Source organism: Lepisosteus platostomus, chromosome 12 (genome assembly GCF_059453375.1).
Source record: "Lepisosteus platostomus isolate fLepPlt1 chromosome 12, fLepPlt1.hap1, whole genome shotgun sequence".
Taxonomy (NCBI): domain Eukaryota; kingdom Metazoa; phylum Chordata; class Actinopteri; order Semionotiformes; family Lepisosteidae; genus Lepisosteus; species Lepisosteus platostomus.
Window position 1 is genome coordinate 25,229,567 of NC_142622.1, and position 20,020 is coordinate 25,249,586.

Sequence of the window (20,020 nt, forward strand, 5' to 3'; positions counted from 1 at the left end):
CTAATACTAAAAAAATTCAACCTTCCTGAACTTCTAAGATCTTACTACTGGCTATACTGGCTGTAAATATACACTGACGTTAAAGAAATATATAGAGGTAAATGGTAGAATGAGTGAATATTACAAGATGCATCAGAGCTTCCTAATAACTAAAAGCAGATGTAAGAGAATGAGAATGGGGAAGCCTGTTTCTACAGGTACATACAGTCCATGGGTCTGGGCAGCTCTACTGCAGAATGAGCATAGGACAGCATGCCTGACAAGGGGCCATTGGCCTCGAAATAAACACATTCAGCCATTCACTGGCAGGCCTCTGCAGAAAACGAATGGTAGCCTGTCACTTCAATTCAACCAAGGTCACAAACTGCCCTTCCTTCTCTGGTCCAAAATTAACACAGTGCTCTCACAAAGACACTAGACCTTAGATGAACTATCTATCTATGATGTTTTGTTATTTCAGTGAGTACATTTGTATTGGAAGTGAGCAATTTCAGATTTATGTGGAAAATATAAGGATCCGTGGAATTCACTCTTAATAATGCCCACCTCAACAAACTGTTAGTCACTCTTGTCCACTTACCTCAGTGCCAGTGCAACCTACAGCAGTGGGTTTATGACAAAAGGGTTGTGTGTTTGTGTGAGTATAAGGTGTAAGATACTGGACTAAAAAAATAGCATACAGTGCAAAAACATATAGTAGCCACTCCTTAGACATACTGTACCCTGCATAATTATATCAACATCAATAAACATAATGCAAATAATTGTGGGCATTTCATCTGCTCAAATGTATTTATATGTTTTATAACTTATGACTAAATATAAGAGACCAATTTCTTAAGCTCTGCAGTTTCTATGCATAAAAACTATTTTTGAACTGTTGAGTTGAAACATTAATCATGTGTCTGCCAAAACTACAATAAGAGGTCCCCTTATTTCCACCACAGCATTACTGTTATAGCTCTAATCTCTCTGCCTCATTAACTAGCCTGACAGAAACTTGAATGGCCTGCCAGAAATTTAGGTAAAAAATACAGTGAACTTAAAATGAATCCCATTCCTGACACTTTCTGACGCTTCAGGTTGCAAGAAAAACACAAATACAATATTATCTCCTGCTGTATAGCACAAGGAGTTGAAAGTAATTCATGTTATTTAATACTGAATGGTCTATGCAGTGGCCCTCTTGGGTAAACTGTATCATTGGCCTCTGTTTTGAAAGCAAAGGTCAAGTCAATATCTCAGAGTCTAGCTTCAGTGAAACTTTAGTGCGCATTCAAAGGCAGAAATTCTAACTGTCATCAGTAATAGGAAATGGTAAAGCAAGGGAATACAAATAGTGGTATAAAATCATGGCATGCACACTCTTCAGGCTTGAATCTTTTACTCTCCCACAAAGACATTTCTTTCTGAGTCCCTATTATCATTCTACCATCACTGAATTTAAAAGGTTCTTAGGTAATATCTACTGTTCTATGAAATAAAGTGTTACTGCATGTTTGGTTTTAGAAAACAGTTCTTTTTTGTTATTAATGGTATACCATGGCTAAAAGATTATAGCACAATGAATGCCGTAATGCACATTTTCATTGTGCAAACTGATTGGTTTATTTAAATATTGTGGTTCAATCTTATAGTTGTTTTGATATTTTATGCACATCTCAGTGGAAAGTGGGTTTTGGGGTTATAACACACAGACAGCATCACCATGTTATCTCCCCTACCTTCTGCCACATCTTGATGAAGTAGACCTCCCTTGAGAAGTTGAAGTAGATGTTGGTGTCATAGGCATCATCTCCAGCATTGGAGATGGACAAGTTCAAAGAGATGTTCTTCACCCCTCCCAGTGCCAGGTAAGGCCTGCTGTGGACACTGTGTGGGCAGGGTGGGTGAAAAGAATAAAGAAAAGTTAATTAGGAAAAACAAACCCTTAAAATGAACTAATAATAACAGCTGTAGTCATCAGCAAATGTTTTATTTACCACCCTTGCACAGATTAGAAGGTGAAACATTCATTTACAGCTGCTGCTGCAGAATCATTTACTTTGGCATCACATCTCACACAAAGAACCGAACAGAGGCTGAATAACTTTCTCAGGTAACCACAGTGAGTCAGTGCTGTAACCAGCAACCACAGGCAAGCCCTCTTCCTGAATCAGAGGACCAAAATTTCATTACTGTTAATTTTAAGGTATTCTGTGCACATCAAAGTTATTAAGTTCTTGTTTTCAACAGATAGCAAGCAAAAAACAACTACAGAAAAACTAAATTATAAGCATAAAAATAAACTGGGACTCTTCTAAAACAATCTATTGATGACTTTAGAATCATATAGGTAACAACATGTGAATTAGCTATGATTTGCTGAATTTCTGTGATCATACTACAATATTTTTAGAATTTTATGTTTTTAGCATGTCTCTTTTTTCAAGAATTCAGTTATTAATACAATAATACACTCTGTAACCATGGTTTCCACTCTTGCTGGCAGAGATTAAAACAACAGTGCCTTTGCTTTCCACTTCCTTAACCTACTGGCATACAGTATCTACAGTGTATCCTGACTGATGATCTGTACTGTATATTTGTCCAATCAAAACAGAGGGACCAAAAAAACTGCTGTCTTTTGAAATGCCCCCATGGAGTATTTCTTCAGTTTTCAGGGGCTCTCAACGGATGTGCTTTGGAACCTAGTATCACAAACCAATAGTTGTTTTTAATTATTTCACTGAAGAAGGTTACTGGGTGAATCACAGTTGAGAATTTATCTCCAAAGAACCTAAATCCAGATTTTACAGAATATGTTCTAGTGAAAAAATGTTTTCCTTGTAATGAAATATTTTCCAAAGTTTGGAAATTTAATCTAATCAGCCTATTAGTGTCAGGGTTTGTTCTCAGCTGATAAGAGTTCATTTGCTCTATGTTTTTCTTTAATATGTTTTTCTTATTATAAAACCAATTATGGTACTCAGATAGCCTTTAGTTATATTTTGAAAATAAATATTTTAATAGATGCAAGATAGTTTTTAAAAAGTTAACTTCTTTTGAGGATTTACCTTCCATTGTACAGTACATTTGGGAAAGAGCTGGGATTTCCAAGGTCTTTATTTCTCTTAGAGAGCCAAAAGTAACACAGATCAATAAAGTACTTAGAAAAACTTCCTAGTCAAAGCAGGGAAAAAACCTATGAGAAATGTATCCATTTACAATAGGTAAACTTGATTGTCCGCAACAGGCTGAAGGTCTGTGCCAATCGAATTAGGTCCAAAACTCACGAGCAGACTGAATACATTTGATACAATGTTTTGTTTTCATTTTGTCTTCCGCATGGAACTTCGATGCCCACAAGCCAGGAAAAGAGATTTTAATATTGTTCTGCCAATGGTACATGAATAAATTATGCTCTCCATATTTGTTTTCTAAAAAAATTGAGAATTGCCAGACTTTTTCTATTACATTTCTTTCAGTTCCAGAAGACTTAACTGTTAAAACATTAAACTGCAAACAAATGGAGCTGAAATGTTTTTAGACACTGTTAATTGGACTTGCGGCTCATTAATTGGTGGTGTATATGACTGCTGACTGAGCACTCTGACTTAAGGGAATGTATTCCAATCAATGCATGTATCAAATCATTGCTTAACAAACAGAATTCTGTTATGACAGCTTACGTGTTCTGAAAAGACAGAGCCCTCATAAAAAGCTAAAAACTGTGAAATTAAAAGGCTAGGTTACTGATCTAGTTAGGTATTTACTAACTTATCTGAAAAGAAATCCTGTACCATATCAATAATACCTGTTGCCATCTTCAAGGAAATTAAAATTTTGAATTATCATGATAAATGATGGCATGCCCTTTGGGGTGGCACAGTGGCTACCATTGTTGCCTTGCAGTGCTAGGACCCTGGGTTCAACCCTGCACCTGTTGTAGTATCTGTTTGAAGTTTGTAAGTTCGCCCCATGTTAGTGTAGGTTTTCCCCACAGTCCAAAAGTGTACTGGCAGGTTAATTGGCTTCTGGGGAATTTGGCCTGGGTGTGTGCCTGTTTGTGAATTGGCGTCCTGTCTAGGATGTATCCTGCTGCCTGTTAGGACAGATTTCAGCTCCCCTGTGACCCTGAATTGCATGAAACAGTTAGAAAATGGATGGATGAATTTCCTGCAGCTGTTTAAAAATATATTAATCTCTTTGCAGCTTGTGTGAATGCTAGGTAGTGACATACAGTACTACATTATCTTATGTGACCCTAACAGGGTAGTGGCTGCTAACCATCGATCAACTGCTGTTAATCTTCAATCATCATACTCCCCAAAGCACAATGTACAATGATATGATTTACTGGGTCACCAGATCTCATACTGCATGTATTGACTTATAAAAATAAAAGCTTTTGAAAATTATTTTAAATAATTTAAGGTTTCAACTATTCATCGCCCTCAAAAAACTACTGTGACTTTGCTCATAAGTTCTTATTCAAAATCTATACCAACCCTAACAACCTACAGCAACTCCTTCATTAGTGTCCCTCAGGCATGTTCTGAAAGTGTGCTAGCAGGGCTTACATAAATCTATTAGGAAAACACAACTGTACCTGAGGTCTAATCCTCTGTTTTTCAGAGATATCCACAGATACGCTACATCAACCATGACAAGCAGGGGCACTTTACTGATAAGGTGATGTTATTTGTACAAGCAATACAAATCTCTGCTCCATTCTGGGCATCATGTCAAAATCTGGTTTAAATTGAATGGAAAACCCATACACAGTTCCCTGTTAGGAAGGAAAATTAAAGGTCACTGTCTGATATAAACTATCCAAAACCTGGCAAAACAGAATCTCTCCATCAGAAAGATACTGCTTATTCAAATCTGTTTGTTGATCTGGTATCATCACAAATTCCAGAAATGTGCTTTCTATTTGATTTTAACTTAATTATATAAGTAAAAATGAAATATTAAGCACATAATATGCAAACATTAGCATGTAATACATTGGAACCCTATTTTGAGACAATGTTATTCAGAAATGTCTTTTGTTTAATGAACTTTGTTGAACTATACCTCAGTGATTGATACCTGATTGGTTCACTGAAAGTAAAGTAAATTCAATCTACAATTTGCTTGGGTGTATCAGTACTCTGTAAACTCTTGGAATTTTGAAAAAAATGTTTATTTAGATTTCAGATAGTTTCTGATAGCTGTGCCTGGGATAATAAATGGCAATATGGGGCAAGGCTGGAAAAACACACCCACTAAAAGAGCTGTCCAGGCTGTGGCCAGCCTTTCCTAATTACACCATCCTGCTTCTTTCTGTAAACTTACCACATGAAGACTTCTCTTTTCAGAGATTAATCAAAGACTTCCTCTCCTGGATAACAAGTTTCATAAGAACAGAAGAACAGTTACACATGAAGGGGACATTTTGCCTGTCTAGTCTGTGTGGTTGTTAATAACCAAATGATCAAAGAAACCCATCCAGACGGCTCTTAAAAGAAGGCATGATTATAAATTCAACAGCATGGCTGGGTAGCATGATCCATACTCCCTTCCCACAACCCTTTGTGTAAGGAAATGCCCCCTGTTCTTGGTTTTAAATGCTGTTTAGTGTAGTTTCTGGTTTCGGTTTCACTGCCCATCCTGAAGATGTCCAGTTAACATTGGGCTAACTTTGGCATTGCCTTTGTAAATTCTGCTTAATTGTGATCAATCTTGCCACTCTTGCCAAGAGGACCGGTTATCCAGAAGAAGGCTCTATGCATCTAAGAGCATCATGTAAACATAGTGAAGAGTGTGGAGGAAGTAGACTTTGAAGCTGATACATGCTAATTTAACAGTTTTAAAAAGCATTTAAGTTTCTCCACAATGTGCAGTGACTGGTAAGATCTACATAAGACAACCATTAAGCTTCTAGAGCACTAAAAGCCCCAAAAAACTGTTTAACTGTGAGAAAATTAGCTTGTTCAGGAAGTCCCCTCCAATCTGCACTTTAATTTCCAAGCACAAATACTGTCACTGGAAGTTGAAATGCAAAAGTGTCCGAATATTTACCACAGGCATAACTGACTTGTGACAGAGAAGTGTTCATAGAAATTTCAGTTTTTGATTATCAGATATTGGCTCTGCCACTGTGAAGCAGAAATAAGCAAGCCTTGGGTTGTTTACCCATTAATACCCATGAACACGATTTAGAACATCATTAGACAGGTAAATCTAATCCTACTGATGATGTGTTGCTGCAATAGTAATCCTGCTCAATACAACAGGAACCATAGGCTGCAGAGCCAACGGTGCACAGCTACTATCTGTAGGATAGTTCCTTTATTCTTATTTCTCAGCATTTACCCCATCTTAAACCCCTGCTCATCTTGACAAAACAAGAATCATTTCCTTCTGCTGGAAAGCTAACAAGGGGAATTGGAACACTGCACAAGCATTAATGGACTCCTTCAGCAATTGTTTCAACCACAAAAAGGAATACTTTCTAAGCTTAAAAATTCTGGCCTTCAAAGTACTATTAATCCTAGATGATGCTTCAAGAGGCCCCAGTAACCTCAAGTTTACTCATACAAATGTTGAAATTGTATTACTACCACCTAAAACCACCTTGAATGTGCAGCCAGACAGCTAAATGAACATCTCTACCTGCAAAGCCTGCTACTGTATACACACCATACATTCTAACACATTTTCCCATGATTTCACAGGATTCCCTGACATCCTCACTGAAGTGAAATGAATTGTGAAATTAGCCATTACAGCAGACAGGAAAGCTTTGAAGAGACTGATGAAAGCGATAACCAAGGGTTGACTGAACTGCAATTGCTGAGTTGACCAAAGCAGATTTTACACAGCCATCAGCATCAAGTGAAACAGATAATGAGGAGGATGAAACCATGTAGAGCTAGATTACTAAAAGGCCCAAAAATGGCAGACAATGTGACCAATTATTTCTTCCAATCAGATCACCTAATGGAAAGGAGCTTCAAGCTTAAGAGTACCATTCAGGTGTATACTGATGAATAAAACTGTACTTAGTTCATTGTGGCTAACATAAAAGGTCAGAAGTCATGATGATACCACTAAAGCAGAAACAATAACAAACCACAGAAAAAAGTATACTGTCACAACATCTGACAATTTCATTTTTTCTATTGATTTAGAAATATATTTCTAAGATATTTGTCATGAATCGATTAGTAACAATGTCTTCTAACATCTTCTCCTTAAGAAACATACTGCATTCACAATTTACAATTCATAAAAATGTGACAAATATTTGCCACCTGTGCACTAGGTATATTACAGTATATGGAAAGAACACACTGTAGTCTGAGGTTCTTCATGAATATGAATAAAACCCAAACCAATTCTTCATGCAACAGGAAAATGAATTAATATCCTTCTCCGCCCTGCACCTGTGCCATGCAATCAAGAAGTGACCTTCCTGATTGTGAGAAATGTTCTGAACATCTAAAAATAGTAAAACGCAAACATATTTTGATTTTCCACCCTTTACATTTTAAAAAGTCTTGATTCCAATAATAACAATGCTTGTTTTCTCTGAAGAGAAGTGAATGTTCTAGACAGTGAAGCACATTTCACTGGCTTACTAACAAACTGCTCTAAAAAGAAATATTAATCAAAGTAAAGAAAAAAAAATGTTTTACTCTTTATATTCATGACAATATGCAATTGAATACCTGCAGTATGAGAGAACAAATACAGTAGCACAAAGGAAGCACCATCTAAAGCTCTAAAGTAGATAAGAGGAATTTTTGCAGTATTGTTATCCGCAATTCAATCTTCTAAAATTATGAAAGCTAAACTAATATATTGCAGTCTAAAATATTTTTACGGTAAATTAAAATAAGTATCAAATATGTCAAAAATGTTTTAAATCCTAAACAGTTTTGGCAGTCCATCAACAGGTTGTCCAAATACCTAAATATTGGAATTTAAAAATTAACACATGATGCTGTACCTACAGGTCTAAGGATGCTACTGTGTTCTTTACTGTGGTGGCTTTTCCCATTGTTACAGTAAAACAGGTAAACTAGGCTAATGTGAATTTTGAGACCTTTGCTTCTTATTAAATTCAATATGGAGCTTGATACACGTATGATCATTAAAATCAAAATAACACAATTAAAAAAATACAATACAATTGTTCATCATCTCAAGACTGTACCTAGGTCTTGACTGTGCCTAGTTTTTGAGAATGTGTATTCTCACAGAGTGAGGGTACTGTATCATAGCACAGAGGTGGAAAAGCACTGAGATCAATCATTGGCACATGTACAGTTCAACATCTTTAAGCCACAAAGCAACACACAATGGTAAGGTTTTTAATAGGATTTGTCATGGGAATATTGTTTCAGAAGTGGCACACTGCAGACACCACCCCTGTCCCTTTCCTTTGACAAAGAAACATAAAACACATGAAGCTCAAAAACTGACATACCCAGAGAGCAAAAGTTTTCCAAGCAGCCTGAGATCTGCAGCACAGTCATCAGATAAACAGTTCTTCTCAAACCATGTCTGAAAAAAACAAAACATAAGTTTTAACAGAAACCACCAGTTTACAGTTACATACAGTAACCATTGCAATAGCTCCCATAACTGTAAAGTTCAAGGGGTCAGGGAAGGTGAATGGGTTTTCACAGCTTTATCACGTACATAAATTCATTTAACTGAGATTAGATGGCCACACATTACAGTAAAATGTTCTAGTATCAATGCCATCTAAATGGGAAGTTTTTCAGAACAGTTCCAAGTAAGTGTATAACTAGCTGCACAGAGGCAGTAAATTAAATATCTGTCAGCACCAATATTCGATATTATTAAGCATGAGACCAATGAACAAACATGACTGTTTAATTCAACTTAAAAATAATCCAAATAGGATGGGTGAGCCCACTGGCAGTACAGTATCTAACACTACAAAGAGAAACTTCTTTCTGATTATCAGATATAGCACTATTCACGTTCATTCTCAAAGCTGTTCAGTTTTATTCAATCACTGAATAGAAATATACACAACATCATACTTTATGCATAAGTTGTTTTCATAGCATTAAATATAGTATAAAACAAGAAAAGCCTGTGTAAACTAAGCGAGTGTGTTTTTGTTTAATCAAAAATGATTCATGACTTCATATAGCTTTTGCACAGTGAAAACGCAATCACCCTTGACATTTTCCAGTAAATTTATATTATGTAATGTGGCACAGCACATTTTGACAGTTTGCTTACTGTCTTGTAAAATGTAGCTACTTGTTCCACAGTTTTCAAAGAATATATTGAAAAACAGTATTGATGAGAATAACAGGTAAAATCCTCTGCAGCTCTGTACATTAAAATATAGTCTATTTAGTTCTAGGGAACCAGCCCCAAATGTTAGACTGAACATAAGATCCATTGTTTCCAAATACAATTATCAATTTTATAACATTCATTAACATTACATATAAACCTGTTACAATTTTACAAAGATGTGTTGGTGCTAAACAGAACATATTTTTACAGCATATGCTATACTACAGATATAAGCATTTTCCATGTGAAAAATATAAATTAAGATCAGATACAAAAAATTGAATTAATATACAGTGCCTTGCGAAAGTATTCGGCCCCCTTGAACTTTTCAACCTTTTGCCACATTTCAGGCTTCAAACATAAAGATATAAATACTTTATTTTATGTGAAGAATCACCAACAAGTGGGACACAATTGTGAAGTGGAACGAAATCTATTGGATTTTTGAAACTTTTTTAACTAATAAAAAAATGAAACGTGGGGCGTGCAAAATTATTCGGCCCCCTTGCGTTAATACTTTGTAGAGCCACCTTTTGCTGCGATTACAGCTGCAAGTCGCTTGGGGTATGTCTCTATCAGTTTTGCACATCGAGAGACTGAAATTCTTGCCCATTCTTCCTTGCAAAACAGCTCGAGCTCAGTGAGGTTGGATGGAGAGCGTTTGTGAACAGCAGTTTTCAGCTCTTTCCACAGATTCTCGATTGGATTCAGGTCTGGACTTTGACTTGGCCATTCAAACACCTGGATACGTTTATTTGTGAACCATTCCTTTGTAGATTTTGCTGTATGTTTGGGATCATTGTCTTGTTGGAAGATAAATCTCCGTCCCAGTTTCAGGTCTTTTGCAGACTCCAACAGGTTTTCATCCAGAATGGTCCTGTATTTGGCTGCATCCATCTTCCCCTCAATTTTAACCATCTTCCCTGTCCCTGCTGAAGAAAAGCAGGCCCAAACCATGATGCTGCCACCACCATGTTTGACAGTGGGGATGGTGTGTTGAGGGTGATGAGCTGTGTTGCTTTTACGCCAAACATATCGTTTTGCATTGTGGCCAAAAAGTTCGATTTTGGTTTCATCTGACCAGAGCACCTTCTTCCACATGTTTGGGGTGTCTCCCAGGTGGCTTGTGGCAAACTTTAGACGAGACTTTTTATGGATATCTTTGAGAAATGGCTTTCTTCTTGCCACTCTTCCATAAAGGCCAGATTTGTGCAGTGTAAGATTGATTGTTGTCCTATGGACAGACTCTCCCACCTCAGCTGTAGTTCTCTGCAGTTCATCCAGAGTGATCATGGGCCTCTTGGCTGCATCTCTGATCAGTCTTCTCCTTGTCTGAGCTGAAAGTTTAGAGGGACGGCCAGGTCTTGGTAGATTTGCAGTGGTCTGATACTCCTTCCATTTCAAGATGATGGCTTGCACAGTGCTCCTTGGGATGTTTGAAGCTTGGGAAATCTTTTTGTATCCAAATCCGGCTTTAAACTTCTCCACAACAGTATTACGGACCTGCCTGGTGTGTTCCTTGGTCTTCATGATGCTCTCTGCGCTTTCAACAGAACCTTGAGACTATCACAGAGCAGGTGCATTTATACAGAGACTTGATTACACACAGGTGGATTCTATTTATCACCATCAGTCATTTAGGACAACATTGGATCATTCAGAGATCCTCGCTGAACTTCTGGAGTGAGTTTGCTGCACTGAAAGTAAAGGGGCCGAATAATTTTGCACGCCCCACTTTTCATTTTTTTATTAGTTAAAAAAGTTTCAAAAATCCAATAGATTTCGTTCCACTTCACAATTGTGTCCCACTTGTTGGTGATTCTTCACATAAAATAAAAAATGTATATCTTTATGTTTGAATCCTGAAATGTGGCAAAAGGTTGAAAAGTTCAAGGGGGCCGAATACTTTCGCAAGGCACTGTAGTAAGCATCAGATTTAGCACCTTATAACTACAACAAATTCACTGTTATTACCAGAAAACTAATATTTTTGTAGCATAGTTTTTTTGCTGCCTAACATTTGTCATCCACAGGATTGATCTGCAGGGGTCTACTGTGGAAGTCTCTGGCATTACCATAGCAAACAATACAAGCTGTACATCTGTGATACATGTGTAGAACATTAGTGCAGATGTTTTCTTGTGGGATTCCGTGCCATTGTTATTGTAGAGCCTATAAAAGCATTATATTACTGTCTCTGAGTGACACATCTTCCCAGTTCATTCCAGTTCAAGTCGGTTGAGCTGGGCATCCTTGGTGTAAGTGTCACATTCTCATCTTGCAAGAAAGCTATTGTTAAACGAGCAGCTGTCTTGCTAGCATGTGCCTGCAGAAAGGGCAGCAAGTGAGGGCTAGGATTTGAATCAATGACTTTCATCAATCTTTCCAAGTGGAGTTCTCTAGGAACCAGACACTCCTGGTCAGTCCATCACACTTGGGCCTCCCAAATTAATAAGATGTCATGAATCATGGTCTCCAAGAATAAGACCTATCATTGATGAACTCTGTTTGAATGAAACATTTAGTAAGTTTATGAATTGTTGAATGTGAACACCTGTCTCCAATATAATGATGGCAAGAAGGCATCGTTTTCTTGATATACAGGGCACAATGGTTCCTTACTGTATTTTTCTTTGTTGATAAAAACAAAGTTTGAAAATCGCCTCCTTACTGTCACGTACAGTTCTTTCCGGGCCCTATGCGGACGACACGATCCAGAATAGTGAAGACACAAGGGGAAAAACGGTCATGCAGGAAAAGGGTCTGGAGACGGGGGGCATGTCCATGCAGTGCAGATGTCCAGGGGAAGTGAATCCAGGCGAACAATCCATGTAGGAAATCCAAACGGGAAATCAAAAACAAGGGCTGAAGTCCGTAACCAGGCGATCCATCCGGTGGGGGGGGAACAGGAACCAGATCGGAACCGGCGAGGGGAACTAAGAACTACAGTAGGAACTAGGAACTTGGAAGATAAAAGCATAACGGAGCCAGACGCAGCAAGACCCTGGGCTCTCACGATGTGGAAATCAATGAGGAACCAGGAGTAAGGTCCGCGTCTGGCTTTTAAGGGGGAGCGGGATTAGGGACCAGGTGCAGACAATGGGGCATAACAAGGAAGGGCTGGAGCGCCCTTAAGAGGAGGGGTTAGCAATCGTGACACTTACCTGAACACAATCAACCCTCAGAACCTGAGTGTATTACTTCAGACATAACTTATTAACAGTTTAATTAGAATTATACTCAACCCTTACCTTCTCAAGGCCAATACAATTTGTACAATAGAAGGGGTGGAACATCTTTCTAACCTCCTTGTAATACTAAGGCCTAAACATATATTCACAAATGTGGCTACATATTTGAAACCTCAATTCAATCTAAGGAAAAGTCTTGACATACTTAATGTCATTTAATTGCACCAAAAGACAAGTTCAATATAAATTATTTAAGAGACTTTAAGAGCATTTCAATTTTACTGTACAGGGAATGGACATTCAGAGGCATCTAAGGTGGATTTTATTCTTACTGGCTATATGTCCAAAAATAGACATTCATTGTGGGTTTTTAAGAATAACTGCATACAATGACATTGAAATCATTTCTGAAATTAAGTTGATTTGTCACATATACAGTAATAAACAGATATGACTATGTATTGTTAGCCTATTAAATTAATAATGTACAGTTTTAAAGCTTGGTTCTTCCTAATTGCTGTTCATTCTTGTTACTGAAGGAGCTTGTGGATGATACAGTAGTGTATTCAACATTAATGCTGTAAAGCTGTAAAGATGTTGTCAGTTTACTTTCTCTTAAGTTTGATGTTTAATCACCAGTTACAGAATGGGCTTAACAGTCCTTGATCATTAAAGATATTTTATATTATATTCCAACAGCTGATTACGTGATTATTTGACGGCTCGTTTAATTTGAAGCAGCTTGATAATGAGAGATAAGCATTGCAACATTCCACAATGTCTGCTGACACAGAAACAAACAATAACTGCTGTAAATGTTCACATGCTTTTCACAAGAAAGGTCGATTTCCAATTCACACAAACTGCCACAATACATTTACAATGTAAAACCGGCAATGAGGTTTAAAGTTTCCACTAAGACAACTGAATACTGAAACAATGAAATTCCAGTGTAGTCCAGCAGCCATATCACCCTGCAACTCACAACTAGAAACTCACTGAAGCTAAGCAATTTCTATCTAAAAACAAATGGTATCAAAGGAACATGCATATGACCCAAAAAAGACAGCTGAAAGACAAAAAATCTATTCTATCAAACAATGAATAAGCTATTCCTCTGAGATCTTGGATCAATCTTTTTCTATACACAGTATCAATTATGATTAATCATAAATTATATTGAAATATTTTACTGTAGTATTATTCTTTCCAGATATTAATTTTATGATTCCATTCATTGTATTGAGGTTGTATGCTAAACATCCCCCTGCAACTCACAACTAGCAACCCACTGAGATAAGCAGGTGTGAGCCTGGTCAGTACCTGGATGGGAGACCTCCTGGGAAAAACTAAGGTTGCTGCTGGAAGATGTGTTAGTGGGGCCAGCAGGGGGTGCTCACCCTGCGGTCTATGTGGGTCCTAATGCCCTAGTATAGTGATGAGGACACTATACTGTAAACAGGTGCTGTCCTTTGGATGAGATGTAAAACTAGTCATTAAAAATTCATCTTGTGTGGTTGTTAATGTAAGAGACCACCCCCTTCTGTATTTAATTTTTTTTCTGACCCAACACAGACTTGCACCTGTAATTTTTCTGACATTTTCCTGAGTGTGTATGTGTATTTTATCATATTATCACTTTTTTGACTGTTTCACAACCTTTGTGACATTTTAACCATTTCCTGTTACTTGGTTTCCTGAACAAGATAAATTTCTAGACTGACTAAAACTTGAAGAGCATTATTCTGGAGGAGGAACTTTCTATGGCAGTTTTGGGACATGGACTGGCTGACAAAAATGATACTAGTGAAACAAAAACCAGGACTGGAACACAGACATGAGAACTAATAGGAACACAGTACTATTCCCCATTATTAATACTGCTGTCTTTCCATAAACTATGGCCATCTTCCACAAACATCCAGCATCCGACTGTGTTACTACAGTATATACAGTACATTTAGTAAATAATATATACATTTGCTAATATTTAACAATAACACAATGGTACTGGATTCCGGGAAAAGCATTAATTTAAATTTTACTTATTGAGTATGTCCACAATATGTCTGCTGTAAAAATAATTCTGGAAAATATGCTGTGAGAATTACAACTTGATTAAAAATCATTCATTAACAAATTGTCTTAGAGGTCTACAGTACCATACCATATTTAGCTTTTTAAATCTAAGAAGACCAGGCTACAAGGTGATAACTGTCTGTAAAGTAAGTGATGAATTTAGTCTCCAGAAAAACAAATACCTACAGTATATGGCGGCATAATGCACTGGCATTAAGTGAGAAAGGTGTCAGCTAATCCTTCAGGAGAGAAAGGATTCAGGAGAGAAGAAGAAAGGTTATGGAAAGGAGATATAAGGGGTGGGAGCTATCCAAATAAATTCATCATCCTTCAAAATTCCATAGATGAAAAGAAAACAAATCCACTAAGCAAATGGAAAACCGAAACAACTTTGTTCGGCGTTCGAAGATTTGCATTCCCGGCACCAGGGCCTTGATCACCGACCTCGTAATCTTGGGTGACTTTCAGATCAGTTTTACTGATGTTATTTCTGTACTAGATGGTAAAGTGACTCCGTCCAACAACTCCAAAGTTATATGAGCCACATTTCCAATTTTAATATCTCAACACAGCACTTAAAATATTATTCATGGCATAGCCAATGGTGTAAGGATTATACCACTATGCTTGCTAATCTGTTCATGTATTTGATTGTTCATTTTATAAAATATTAACAGCTATACACATGTACTTTTTATGATTTCTTATGATTATTAGTGTGACCTAATCTTGAATTTTAAACACACATCTGTTCCTGTTTTAAAACTGAATTATTGTTTTACAATGGTTTACATTTTGATTACTTTTAACTGATAGCTGTAACTGTGCCCCAAAGTTTTAAACAAGACACGAATATAATTGTTGGTTTGAGTGGGCATCTTACTCATTGCACAAACTGCAAGAACAAGCAGAGGTTAATTCCTTGCTGAAAAGAAAGAAAAACACAACAGCCATAACATTGAGATACTCTACAGCAATTTTGTAGAAGGAGAATATAAAGCATTTTAACTAAATTCAGAACATACTTTGCTCTTTAGTTACTAATTTCCCATGTGTCTTGGGTTCTATCATAGATTATAAAGGAGCACTTGATGAAGGCTTCACAGCTGAAGTGTTTTTCCTCTTTCTAGTTTTTAGCATACCATAAACCTATACTTGTTCCTTAATAGCTGTTGCAGCTCCACATTTGAGCCTTACACAAGTTATTTTAAGTGCGCATTATTATTGGCCTATTTGAGTGCAACTCAGAAAGAGACACATTCAACACTTTTAAGACGATTCTATCTAATAATCATTGTAATTTATTGATTTATTTAGCTTAAGTAGCTCTAAGGGATTAAAGAAGACATACATTTCTCCTTTCTTATGAAGAAGCAACAACCAGCCACTGATGCATACTCAAATTAACACCCATCTTCTGATTTGTACCAGGCTTATCTCTGAAATGTTTAAGTGAAATATTGAGTTTCCTTAGTGATTATTTTAAAATATTACTGAAAGCAAAATATTAAAACAGGTTCTTTATTTATTTTTTTGTCCTATAGAACCAACTTTACATTTGTGCCTACAGTATGAGTGCATTTAAAGTAACACAAGTATTCGACAATATGCAGACAAGGACATATCTTGTTATGTTTCCTTCCTGTAAAAATACATAATAAATTCAGAATATGCCCTTAAAAGCTGAGGCATAGTCAGAATATTAGCTAGTGGAAATGTGCTCCACTAATTGCAGTGCAAAATTGAGAAAATTATCAGGGACCACTGCATGTGAATAAATATCATTATTATCATAATTCATTTTGGCAATTGAAATAAAAGAACTAGATAACAAACAGTTTTAATATATGTTTAATGTATAACAGAGATTAGGTTTAGCTTCTGTTTTTGTAGCACCATTCTTCCCTGCTAAACCATTTTGTGCTATTTATACTGTATGTTAGCTGATGTCATACACCATAGCATTGTGAACATGTATTTGTGCTACAAAGAGTTTTTGTTCAGTGTACTCCATTGAGAAATATTTGCTGTTTCCCTCATCATGATCTCCAAACTTTTCACCCTTATTGTGGTATAACTGTAGTATTGTTGCTGCTGAGAACTCAATTCCCCTGGTTTAAGATGGCATTTTTGAAATACAAGCACAACTCTGTTTCACCTAGGCACTATCATACATACATTCACTTCAGCTCAAATAGAAATAAAGCTAACTTTCCTGTGAGATATACTGCCTCCTAGCGCTAGTGGTTGCCGGGAGAGGCTCCCATGGAAACAGTATGTCATGAAAAGACCCTATGTGAGGCGGCAAATCCGGAAAGGAATAGAGAATGGATTTGAGGGAAGACATACAAGGTTTTTTGGTGCTCACAGTGATGATAGGGAATATCGTGCAGAAGTAAAGGGTAGGTATCCATTGCTACAAATCCAGACAGGTCCACAGGGGGAATCAAGAAACAGTCCATATTTCCATTATCGAGAGATCCATCTGAAGACAAAACAGGAACCGACACACGGAAAAACAAGGACCAGGAATACGGGGCTTCATCCCAGGCCCCAGGCTCAGAAGGTCAGTGTGACTACTACTGGCCTATGCCCTCAAACTTCTCCGTGAAGACTGGTGATAGGTGGGCCATGAGACAACCATTTTCCACAGCTGAGCCCCGAAGGCTGGGGGAAGAAAACTTAAATAAGCGACTTAACTAAACACACCAGGAAGTAATAATTAAAAGGACTATCTAGAGAGGATTGGAGCACACTCTGGAGGAGGGGATGTCGACCATGACAACTATAGCTCAATGATAAACCAAAACTACAGCAAAGAACTGACGTGATACTCACTTTGCCCCCTAGGTCAAGCCAGCACCAAACTCCTCGGTGCTGGAGGTCAACCACATTCCCTTACCAGATGCAAGCAGATCCCAATGTTTTATGTGAAGTATATGATCCCAATGCGAGAATGAACAGAATAATTACTTTACCCTCCACTAGTGTAACAGATATAGTGAAACGCACAGTAATTACACAGTCCTATATTAATCAGTTATGTCACGTAGTTTGTATAGGGAGTGGTGTAATACCACCTAAAAGTCACAGGAAGCAAACAATTTTACTTTCAGAACTGCCACATGTAAAGCAATACAAATGGAGTAACAGCAATTGATTAGTATATTTTCACCAAACTTAATATATGCAATACTTAAGTCTGCCAAACCGTATGGATTATTCTGATTCATCTTTCAATCATAAATCTCTTAACCCGTAAACTGTATATATGTTTTGATGTTTTAATATGGAAAATATGTATCTCCTCAAAATAAAACTTCCACTCGGTCCACATATTAGGGTGATCTATAGTATGGTCCTTTTAATTCCTACAAATTCCCAAAGGTTTAAAGAATGATTGATATACTTTATCTGTAACAATACCAAGAAATCATGAAGCTCACATCGTGGACAGTTTGACAATGAAACCTGAAACAATCTATCCCTTCCAGTATAAACAAAGAATTGCATCTTTTAGCTACAGGGATCTAACAGCATCTGGAAGGCATATAGAAGCAGTATCTCTTAGCTAATGTTTCATCCCAATGCTACAGAAGAACCAGGCCAGAAGTCCTGTATAAATTATATTCTGTCTTGATCTACATAGTTTAATGTTTAATTGTTTCTATTTTAAGCCATCTTATCTGTTGTATATACGCACAACTAGACAGTTAAATTAATGTGACAGCTGTAGCAAACAAAATCTGCCAATGTTCAGACTTTGACTTCAATTGTTTATGTAACTATCTCAGCTTTGCATTGTAGAAAACAAGAGTGGGAGAAAGGCTGTGATTTGTCTCTAACATACACATTCTGATTTTCAAAAATATTAAAATATGGTTCTTTATGCCTCAGAAGAGTTATTAGTTCAAAGCAATGTTCAAAAGCAACAAATCCTAAAAGCATCTATATTTGGCAGATCACTTAAACCCACAATAAGGAATTATCCCTCAATTGCAGTCTGACTTTCCAGGGTGTGTTCAGCAGTGACTCGGAGCCAAGAGTGTCCTTATATGTAGATGACTTTTTATTGCATACCTCTGACTCCAACATTTCTTTCTTTCTCATAGGTTATGGACCCCCTTATCAGGTTTGGTAGTGTGTCTGGTTATAAAATAAATCTTCAGAAAAGTAAATATTTCTCAGTAACTCTGCAAGAAAGATATAATTCAAAACTTCACATCTAACAGATCTCCAGTAATAATGATTTACATTTTATTATGTGTATGCAATTATAATTTAAATATTCAAGTATAGTACAACGAAAAACAATAGTGTCATGGATGTCGGAAAGGCAAGCCATGGAATGACAAGGAGAGCAATAAAGATCCTATGTGTGGCGGTAAAAGGGGCAACAGGGGGGTTAGTCCAGGCTCAGGGGGTCAGATGATGTCGGTAAGAAACCTATGCCCTCAGGCCACGGACAGGAATGAGCTGGTGCTAGGCGGGTCTCAGGACATCCATACCCTCAATGCTGAGCAAGGAGCAGAGCAGACACAGGAAGTAAATAGACTACCCAACAAGACACACCAGAAAGACATGAATAATGACAGGGAACTAGGAACAGGACAGAAGTAGAGCGCCCTCTAGGTGTACCGGCATGACAGTACAACCCCCCACCCCCCCTTCAAGGGCAGCTCCTGACGCCAAAAAAAAGAGCTGCACAGCACTGGGGGGAGGAAAAACCTCATTTAACTGAAAGGAAACCTCCGGGAGTCCACGGCTGACAGCTACCCCCTCCTCCAAGGTAAAAAAACCTTTATTGAGTAGAGAAGGGGGGGGGGGGGGCAGACTGGGCTCCAGAGGAGCAAGACAAAAAACCAGACCAAACATGTAAAACATTGTGAACAACGAAAATAAAACCTGACGGAACAGGGGAACAAACACATAAGGGCATCGAAGCCCAGACCAGAGGGCATGGGAGCCTGGGACAGAGAGACTGGCGGGCATGGGAGCCCGGGACAGACAAAACACATTAAAACAAATCACACACAACAAAAATAAACCCTGACGGAACAGGGGAACAAACAACACATAAAAGAAATAACCAACAACAGATAGGAGAGCAGGGGGCATGGAAGTCCAAAAATTCCAAAAGCCAGGAAACAATTTTTTTTTTAAAAGCCGCTTGTGGGGCCTAGGGTAGGCTCAGCATTCTGTCATGGATGTCAGAAAGGCAAGCCATGGAATGACAAGGAGAGCAGTAAAGACCCAATGCGCAGCGGTAAAAAGGGCAACACGGGGGTTAGCCCAGGCCCAGGGGGTCAGACGATGTCAGTAAGAAACCTATGCCCTCAGGCCACGGACAGAAATGACCTGGTGCTAGGCCGGTCTCAGGACATCTGTACCCTCAATGCAGAGCGAGGAACAGAGCAGACACAGGAAGTATTTAG

General features: G+C 37.7%; 1 protein-coding gene across 1 annotated transcript in view; it reads right to left on the reverse strand.

Annotated features, from left to right (window-relative positions):
- Window positions 1–20,020, reverse strand: part of itga9 (integrin, alpha 9) — a 159,632-nt gene that overhangs the window by 58,852 nt on the left and 80,760 nt on the right. The window contains exons 17-18 of the mRNA XM_088601479.1: window positions 8,462–8,538; window positions 1,725–1,872 (exon numbers count right to left, since the gene is read on the reverse strand). Coding sequence (XP_088457605.1) covers window positions 1,725–1,872; window positions 8,462–8,538 — 225 coding nt within the window. The remainder of the gene's footprint in view (window positions 1–1,724; window positions 1,873–8,461; window positions 8,539–20,020) is intronic.